This window comes from Nestor notabilis, unplaced genomic scaffold (assembly GCF_000696875.1).
Source record: "Nestor notabilis isolate BGI_N333 unplaced genomic scaffold, ASM69687v1 scaffold11892, whole genome shotgun sequence".
NCBI lineage: Eukaryota > Metazoa > Chordata > Aves > Psittaciformes > Psittacidae > Nestor > Nestor notabilis.
In genome coordinates this window covers 20651-30595 of record NW_009917032.1, presented here as the reverse complement: position 1 = coordinate 30595, position 9945 = coordinate 20651, and the positions used below count along the sequence as shown (strand labels likewise).

The 9945-nt window shown below is 46.9% G+C and overlaps 1 protein-coding gene across 1 annotated transcript in view; it reads left to right on the top strand.

Moving 5' to 3' along the window:
- Positions 1-9945, top strand: part of EXOC7 (exocyst complex component 7) — a gene marked incomplete at its 5' end in the record, with an annotated part of 22410 nt that overhangs the window by 2908 nt on the left and 9557 nt on the right. Inside the window, 4 exons of the mRNA XM_010024898.1 lie at positions 768-990; positions 2239-2406; positions 3448-3459; positions 9477-9545. Coding sequence (XP_010023200.1) covers positions 768-990; positions 2239-2406; positions 3448-3459; positions 9477-9545 — 472 coding nt within the window. The remainder of the gene's footprint in view (positions 1-767; positions 991-2238; positions 2407-3447; positions 3460-9476; positions 9546-9945) is intronic.

The following is a 9945-nucleotide window of genomic DNA, read 5'->3' as shown; positions in this document are numbered from 1 at the left end:
CATCTTAAGACTTGCATGTGTGGTGCAAGTGTCATCTTAAGACTTGCATGTGTGGTGCAAGTGTCATTTTAAGACTTGCATGTGTGGTGCAAGTGTCATCTTAAGACTTGCATGTGTGGTGCAAGTGTCGTCTTAAGACTTGCATGTGTACCTCCTCTTGAGTAGCTCTAGTTGGTCCTCGAACTGCTTGAGCAAAATGAGAGATGTGTCTAAGTCCCACTTGAAGACCCAGCAATTCTGAAGCAGTATTTTTTATTATTTAATTAGCTTTAGAAGTCTCTTAGTTAGAGATGGTGTTGGAGTTTGAACCATGTGGTACTTGACAGTGGTTAGAAACACTGCAGAAAGTATGTTCTTATGCAGAAATAATTTGGATGCTGGAGAGAGACTCTTCATCAGGGACTGTAGTGATAGGACAAGGGGAGATGGGTTAAAACTGAAACAGGGGAAGTTCAGGTTGGATATAAGGAAGAAGTTCTTCCCTGTGAGGGTGCTGAGGTGCTGGCACAGGGTGCCCAGAGAAGCTGTGGCTGCCCCATCCGTGGCAGTGTTCAGGGCCAGGTTGGACACGGGCTTGGGCAACATGGTCTGGTGTGAGGTGTCCCTGCACTAGACTAGACTGGGTTGGAACAGGATGAGCTTTAAGGTCCCTTCCAACTCATGCCAGTCTGGGATTTTTTATTTTTTTTTTTAATTTTTTTTGAAAGATTTGTGAGGGACTGATTACAAAATCACTGTCCGGCTTCTCTCCTTCTGTTTTGTGCCAGAAATCCCTCTTTGAGAGGGGCAAGGAGTCCCTGGAGTCGGAGTTCCGCAGCCTGATGACCCGACACACCAAGCCAGTGCCACCCATCCTCATCCTGGACCTGATCAGTGGGGATGATGAGATGGAGCCTCAGGAGGAGATGTTTCTGGAGCACCTCCCAGAGGGTGTCCTGCATGATATCATCCGCATTTCTGGCTGGCTGGTGGAAAATGGCAGGAATCAAGGTTAGGGCTGCCTGGTGTTCCCTGGTAGTGGTGTATTGGGGGAGTGCTCTCCAGCTACTTACAACGTGTGGTTGAGACCACAAGTAGGGTGTTGAGGGTTGTGTGTAGCACTGCACAGCTTGGCTTGTAGATCAGCCATGAAGCTTCTGCTCATGTGCTGCTGTGGTTAACAAACCCCCAGGCACACTGCTGTTGGAAGCAGCGCCAGGAAAACTAGTGGCTGCCTCTGGCACCTTGGAGGTGATAATTCAGTCTTCTTCCAGAAACCTGAAGATCCCACTTGTTTACAGTGTTTGGAGTGCAACTGAAGTAATCGTTTATCAGTTACAAAGTGATCTCCTGGGGGATATGATGAGAGAAAGATCTGGATGAAGAAAGCACAGTTTATCTTAGTGCCTAGTCTGTCGTATAGCAGAAAGCCATTTAACTTGCAACTCTAATGCGTCCTGATGGAGCTGCAGCTATCTAGTGCTCAGGTATTATTAATGTGCTAGACACTGGTCACTTATTCCCATCTGGGAACTATTTATGAATGGATTAAATGTGACCAAGGGCAGGGAGAAAGCAGCCCAGAGATTTTCTTCAGTCAGTACATCTTTATTGTTCTGCAGCATCAAAATCTGCCTGCAGCTTTATACTCCTTTATTAACTTTTCCTGTGGGAGTGATTGACTTAGTGGAATTGTTACAGGAAAACCTGTATTTCACATACATGGAGCTCCTAGAATCACCCCACCTCAGTCATTTACTTCAGAGTGGGGATTACTGTGCTTACCAAGTACGACAAACATCTTTAAAAGCTTCTTAAGGATTTGTCCATGATCAAAGGCAACTCAAGCATGTGTAGCATAGTTTGTCAGTCAGTTTGTGTTCTGCTTTTAAATAATGAACACCTCATTTAGTTCCTGAGCACCCTGAATCCTGAGAAGTGTGTAAAGCCTCTTATCCTACAAACTGAGCCCTTGAGTTGGCAGTCTTGCACAGATGTCTCCCATCAGTTCCACAGCTGATGTGCTCTTGTAGCAGTGCACAGACTTAATGTGTGTGGTGGGAGAGCTGGAATGAATACTGCAGAGGAGGGAAGAAGTTGGGGTTTTGGAGAGGCTCTGTGAGGGGAAAAACATTTCCTTGGGGCCCCACATCAATGCTAATAAGTCCCCTTAAGGGCACAGAATGTTTCAGGAGAGGTTTGGCTCCCCATACTGTTCTCTGTTTGCTTAATACTCTTGTTTCTGCCTTGTCTCTGTAGATTTCATGACAGTTTACTTCCAAATCCGCTCGGTCCAACTTGACCGCTCCATCAAGGGGCTGAAGGACCATTTCCGTAAGAACAGCTCCTCCACAGGGGTTCCCTATTCCCCTGCCATCCAGAACAAAAGGAAGGACACTCCCACCAAGAAGCCAGTCAAGAGACCAGGTGAGTCCCTAAAGTGGGGGATCACTGCACTGTGTATCCTCTTGGCTGGGTATGGAATGCCTTCTCTCTGCTGAGGTAGCCTTTGTGTCTAAAATGTGCTTTCAGGACAGGAGCAGGGGTAAGATTTTGGAGGTGAGCACCTCTTCTCTGCCCTGGGTTCAGCATTTTGATGACAGATGTTTTCTGTCTTCTTGTCAAGTCCTCAGACCTGTTCTCTGGGAGGAGAGTGAGGTCCTGTATACAGAGAGAGAAAAGGTCATTGCCTTAACAAAGGAGATGAGTAAAAAGAGACCTGAGAGGGCTCTAAGAGACTTACGATCTGAGAACACCTGTCCTCAGCCTTGGAGTAGGGCATATAGATTGTGCCACAGGAAACCACAAAACTCAGGTCTGATAAAACACATCACTTGAATCGTTAGTTATGAATAAACTAGTGCTGGGAAACCAAGAACTGGTTAGGAGCTGAGATGGAGTCTAGGGAGGTGCCTACAGAAATGAGATCCAGCGTTGACTGAATTTTGGAAGGGCTGCTAAAGGCTTTTGCCTTGGCCTGTTTTTGGAAGAGCCATGTCTGAGGCTGGTGGGTTATTCCACCTCTCCAACTCATCATGGAGTTCTGCTGCATGTTCTGCAGCTGGTGAGACCAGTCACTCCACTGTACTGGAGTGTGGAGCTGGAGTTCCCATCTCTGAAATGTGCCATCTAGTGGGAGCACGTCCAGAAGGAGGGTACCAAAAGCTAATGTGTGCCTTCGACAGCAGCACAGTGAGGTTGTCCCTCTGTGTGTCACAGCACCCTGTTTTTTTTCCTTCATAATAGTGATGAAAGTCAGGAAAGTTCATATTTTTGTGGGTTTACATGGGCAAGACTCTCCCACCCTCATATTTTTTTCCTGTGTTGTCCAAATGTTCTTGCTGGGTTTCAGGAAAATAACAGCAATGTGGGTAGGGCCTAGGAATGGATGGGGTGGGGAAAGGGAGGGAAAGAAATACCCATTTTAATTGTTTTGTGTTTATTTTTATAATCCTGCTGTGAATGCAGTCCTCATCCCAGGTAATGTGTCTGTGTGTGTTTGCTGGCCCTGGGGCTCTTCACTTCTCTGTGTAGAGATGCTTTGCTGGGCCTCTTCTTGCTAAAGCAGAGGGTGTGCCTGGGATATTTGCAGAGGAAGGGCTGCCTGGGGGAGTTTGGACAGCCAGAGATCACCCCTCTGGTTGTTTAACATCAATCTGTTCCCTTTCTGCTGTGCCCTGGAGCTGTTCCTGAAAGCTGGAGTGGGAGTTGCAATTGGGGGATGCAGTCAGGCTGAACTTCAGTGGGGTTTCTCTTGCCAGCAGAGAACCACCTGACCAGGGGATGTCTCTCTTGGCTGTGCTCTGGGGTTTATCAGGTAGTTACTTGAGTAAGAATTTGCCAACAGTGTTTGGAGATCTGTGGAGGACAGTATCCTCCTGCTGCAGATGGCAGAAACCAGGGTTTAAAATTGCTCCTAAGCATGGTGACAGTCATTAGTGTCAGTAGCTCCTACCCAACAGCATGATTACCACAGGTAAAGGCTATTTTTATGTGGTTCAGTAGCTCTTTTCTGGAAAAGATGCCCCATGGGATCTGTAGATGAGCCATTGGGTTGTGGGTGCTTCAGGTTTGGTCCACAGTGCTCAATTACCACCTGATGCTGAAGAGATCTCTGGGTTTTGATTGCTGTGAGGTCAACATGATCAGTAAATATTTCTAGGCAGCCTGCCAAATGGTGACATCTCTCCTGTGCTCTGGGTAAATAGAGATGGAGGAGAGGGTTTCATCATGGGCAGATAGAAATAAAACCAAGCACTAGGATATTTTATGGGTCTCAGCTCTTGGATGCTCACAGAGAGAGTACGGAAAGGAGCCCACATGTTTGAGAGCACAAGCATTTGTCCCCACAAACAGGGCTCCTCCAAAATGGATGCATTTGGGTGTGGAATATTCCTTGTCATGATGAGTGTCTCTGCTGTAAATTTACCAGGAGATTTTCACACCTCTTTGCCCAGTTTCATTGGAGTTTTTGAGGTGGGACAGATAGAAGACAGTGAGCAGGTCTGGATGCATTTAGAGAGCTGACAGTGACAGAAGGAGCATTTCAAGTCATCTGTCGGGGTATTGTTCATCTCAAGAAAAACTAGTGGCTAATTTGTCTTCAGTTTTCCATGAACAAGGACAGACTGTAGCTCAAAGGGGTGGTTAAACCTCATGCACCAGCCATCTCTTATGGCTACTAAATTGTACTTAAGTGAAATTAAAAACTGAGGAAAAAATAGTCTTTGAGCAGAGATTCCCAGGTTTTCCTGCAGTCCCATCAGATTTCAAGGACAGCTCTTGAGGTCTTTATCCTCTTTGCACTGGCACAGTGGCCCTCTTCATAGCAATATTCATCTGGTGGTGTTTAATTTTGCTGGTTTTAGCCCATGTTCAATCATGGAAAAAGAACTGGTTTTCTGTACTGTCGCTTCAGTAAGTAAGTCAAGTTCTGCCAATTTGCATTTCAGACGAGGGGTATTCTGATGGCTCCACTGAGTGGGTTGATTTCCATAGTCCTTAAGGAAGAATATCCCATTGCACACCCCAACGCACACTTTAACCTATTGCAAGGGAAAAATAACAAGCTAAATCTGATGTGCTATAACTTCTTTGCCCACAAAGCACAAGAGAGCCTACAGGTAAAGGGCAGGTGAGGTACTGGGGACAGGGTAGCAAGGCAGAGACATCCCCCTTCTGTTCCCCAGGTACTATGCTGGATTGTGGAGAACTTGTTCCATATCCATGTGTTGTTTCAGAGGGTCTTCATCCCTCTGTTGTGGTTTTATTTGTTGGTGTATCCTGTACTATCTCCTGATTTACAGCAAGTAGTTGGAAACCTCGCTGCTGAAGATGCTGGAGATGCTTCTAAAGCAAAGTTGTCTCCTCTTAAATGAAACTTGCCAAGTCGAGTTGAATTCATGGAGCAATCTGTGGGCTTGGTTTTTAGTAGTTTGCTATTTGAAATGTTATCAGTGTATTCAGATTCCCAAATCAGCCTCCTGCAAACATATGCAGATCAAATATTTATTCTTTGGGGTGCCTGTAGACCCAGTGGTCTGTTCTTGGCTGGAGAGCAGCAGGTAGCTGGGAAGCTCTTCATTGCCAGGGAAGGATAGGGCCAGAAGGTAGCAGGCTGGCTGCCTGCAAGCAAAAGGCAGGGAGCTTCAGCCAGTTTTGTGCAGCCTCCTGCAGCTGGTGCTTAAGAAGAGGGCATCCAAACCCTTCTGCTTTCTGCTTGATTATAAAACTCCCTAATGGAAGAGAGTAACAGAAGAACAAGGTACAATCTGAAAACTGTGCCTCATGTATGCCCAAAACCCACTTTAACAACTGGGCCCCAGGAGCAAATGTTTCAGGTGTTTTTTGACTTTTGGGGGCTCTTTTTAAGCTATAGAGAGCGCTTTCCCAGTGTACCTAGGGCTCCAGTTTACCCAGCAGTGTGGTGCTACCTGAAAGCAGGCTGTGGAGTCTTTGTGCAGCTGAATAAAGAGCCTGCTCCTGCTTCCCACTTCCCATACTGATTGCTGCCTGGCTTGAATGTGATGTTTTCATTAGCAGCTGAAGCACAGTCCCATTTGGTTTGGAACTGCTTAATAGGGAAAACCAATCATGGAACAAAAGTTTTGGCTTCCCCTAGAATCCATTAAAGCCTAATTACAGTGCTAAGAGAGAGGGATGGAGCAGCACTGAAGGGATGCCCAGGAACAAACACAGGTAATTGTGTTGTGCAAATAACACAGCAGAGGTTTCAGCTCTCATCTGAGAAGGAACTGTTGGGTGTGCTGTGGAGACATGCTCTGCATACCTGTGAAGTGAGAGCCTGTTGACACCAGCAGTTGTACTCTCTGCTTGGGTTTCATGCCAGTTTGCCCTCTTTTTATTCTTTATTTTTTTCCTTCTCCACCTGGATGCTAGAAAGTGGGAAAGACGAAAGAACTGGTAGAAGAACAGTGCCTGGGTTGAGCTGCTCTGCATCAGCTGGGCCATGGTGACAGCAGTAAGAGCGAGCTTAGTACATATCTCCAGAGCTTGCTACAACCCTGCTTGCTCAGAGGAACTTGTGCCCAAGCTCTTCAGGTTTCTGCAAGTAGCTAAGAATAAAGTAGAAGTGTTGGGTGTGAAGAGCACTGGGAAGCTTGGAGGAAGAGGCACAGCCCTCCTTTGATCATATGGCAGAAGGCAGGAGCAAATGCATCAGCACAGCAAGGGTGTAAAGTCTTCCCACCTCCCTCCTGTGGGTCTAGAGGGGAAGAATGTGTTTTATGGATATGATGTTTTTTTTCTTTACTAAATGGTTGAGAACACTCTAAACTTAGAAGAAAGATACTGCCAGTGAAACACTACACTTTAGGAATCATGTGCTGTTGTTTAGTGAGTGCACCAGGTTAAGGCAGCTTGGTAGCTCAGTGGGAACTTCTCTCTCCTGTTCTTCCCCATTAGAGATGCACTGGGGGAAGTTTCCATCTCCCTGCCTTATATCCTTGTATGGATTGAAGCTGTCCTGCACACCAGGATGCTGTCCTGCAGCAGTGTGTGCTTGGGCATCCCCTCAGGATAGTGGTCCTCAATGTTTGGGCAGCCAGCACCATTTCCAGGCTGCACTGTGACTCAGTCACTGGTGGAAGCAGGGATTTTCTGCATGTTTGAAGGATTTATTTCTTTTAAGTGGAAGAACAATTCTTAATTTTGGCAGCAGCGTTTTTAATTCTTGGATCCTTCTTCATTTACTCAGTTCTGTTTCATCTGAGTCTCCTATAGAAACTCCTTCCATCTTCCCAAAACTTTCTGTTCCCTGTTGCGCAGGCAACAGCGAAGCTCTGCTCCGAGAAGGTGTCCATGTGCTTGTGCTAATTGTAGCTTCTTGCATGAGGACTAACCTTTGAATGTGGAAACATTGTCTTCAGTTGTCACATTAATGCTTTGTTTTGTGCTGTCTAGCTGTATAGCCAGCGCTGGCTTTTTGTTCAGTTCTGTCTGGTTTTTGTGTGCGTGAAGTATAAATCTTTTAACCCAGTGTTATGTTGTGTTTGTTTTTTTCCATGGTTTGAATTGATTTGCAGTTCCTTAGAAGAGAAGTGGCTTTGGGGGTTAGGGGGACGTAATGCCAGTTAGACATGGGTGGGCAGCATCCATTATGCTGGGATTCCTGGGATGGGAATTGCTGTCTCGAGCCCAGAGGTTGTCACCATTTTATTGCTTCCTGTAACACCAGAGATCATTCCTCATCTTGGCTGTGGGGCTCCTGATGGGTCTGTATTGATTCTGCTCAGAAAATCCCCCTTGGAAAAGCACCTCTTGCTGCAGCTATAACCAAGTGGCTGCAGTTGTGGCTCTGGGGAGCAGAGCCACAATTGCCTGTTGGTATTGCAAAGCCCTGCTTCCAAAGCTGAGGAAAACCAATGACCTTGTATGCTTGGATGCAGAGTACCAGCTTAAACTCCTTCCAGGGAAGGGTGCTTCAGTGCTTCCCTTCTCTGCACCTCACCAAACCGATTGAGCACCTCCTGATTGAGGGAGTCTCTCCTTGTGAGGCCCTGGCACAGGGTGCCCAGAGAAGCTGTGGTTGCCCCATCCCTGGCAGTGTTCAAGGCCAGGTTGGACACAGGGGCTTGGAGCAACCTGCTCTAGTGGAAGGTGTCCCTGCCTGTGGCAGGGGATTGGAATTGGATGAGCTTTAAGGTCCCTTCCAACACAAACCAGTCCATGATGATTCTGTAACCCTGGCTGGAATTGATGCTTAGGGAAACAGACTGCAAATGCCATTGGATCTGCACACTTGGACATGAGCTTGGGGTTCACATTCCTGTACTGAGCATTCTCATTGGTGCCCAGGTGACTTGCTGGTGGAGGGCTGGTGGTCTGGGTTTGTTTTCTTTCACTCATTTTCTAGGTCTTCTTGTCTCTTCTCTCTGGCTCTGGTGACAGGCACGATCCGTAAGGCTCAGAACCTTCTGAAACAGTACTCTCAGCATGGTCTAGATGGGAAAAAGGGGGCCTCTAACCTCATTCCTATGGAAGGTAATCACAGCTTTAGCTACTTCACCCTTGACTTTCTCTGTGTATCAGCCTTGCTTTTTCAGGTGGGACTTCCATTACCCTAGTGCTTGGTGGCCAGCATTGGATAGGTGCAGATCTCCCTGGGAACCAAGGAGATGCTGGAGAGCCAAATTATTTGTTTGAGTTCAGTCTCTGACTTTCAAAGTCTCCATAAGCATGAATACAGGTGGAGAGGAATGTGACCTTAAAGCAGTGGACCCACCAGAGCCACCTGGCTAATGGAAGCTCTGCTTTGATGACATCTGCTTGTGGTGTTTCTGTTCTCTTTTCTTTTTGTCTGGACTTTGAGACATTCAGTTTCCTGGTGACCCTTCCAAACCTGATGCTGAAATGTCAGACCACAGCCTAGTTCAGTGCATCATGTGTGAAGTTCACCTCAGTTCATCTCTGTGAATACCTCCCTAAATAGTTGTCTTCCATATTCTGATCTCCTGCTTATAGAGGTTGTACCAGATAAGGGGAAGAGGTCACTTGCTTCAAAGCATCTAAGGCCTTTCTGCCTCCTGCTATGTATGCATCCAAAGTAGATCTCTTCAGCACCTACACTGTAGTCTACTAAATCCCAGATGGTGACTAACATCACTCATTTTGGGGGGAAAAATCCTTGTGCTGAGCAGGAGATGGGCTTTGAATTTGGATTTGTTGTGGGTACAGATGGGACTTCTGGGGCCTGCTGTCCCATTCAGAACTGACATCAGGAGGTTCAAGGGACTCCCGTGGCCCAACAAATGGCTTGACTCACACTTCTCATCAGGTTTCAAAGGGTTGCTACTGCTGCATAGCACAACAGAGGGATTTGGTCAGGTAGCATTCCTGGGACTGTAGGGCAAAATAAGTGTCCATAAGCTCAAATAAGACAAGCTTGAAGCAGCTTCCAGCCAGTGTGAGCATCCATCCATGCTGTAACCACCTGGATAAATTGCGCCTTCTGTTTGTGCCGGCTGCCATCTCCTTAGGTCATGAGCATGACTTACGGGTTAAACACCTTTCCGATGCCCTGAGTGACAAGCATGGGCCAGCTGCTGGTAAGTACCCTGTTGTAACTTCACACCAAGCTGGCTAACATCCCTTCTCTCCAGCATGTTCACAGTAGTTCTGTAGACAGTGGCTGTTCATGGGCAGTCCTGGAGCATGGGCCTTCTCTGGCTAAGAAGCTCTGGCTCTTCTCAGTAGAATTCACTCCTACTAATCACACGCCCCCCAAGCCTTCAAAAAGGGAACCCCAACTTTGTCCAAGCAAAGACTGGGAGCCACCATGCTGAGAGGCACTTTTCTATAGGTAGCTACTGGCTTGTTTGGTGCTGCAGTGAAGCAGACAAGAAAGGGATTACCTGCAGCATGCAGTAGCGGGCCACTCTTCACTGTAGGCACTCTGTAAAACAACACATTTGGGTGTCCCCTGCTGATCAGAACTTTGAAAAGCTT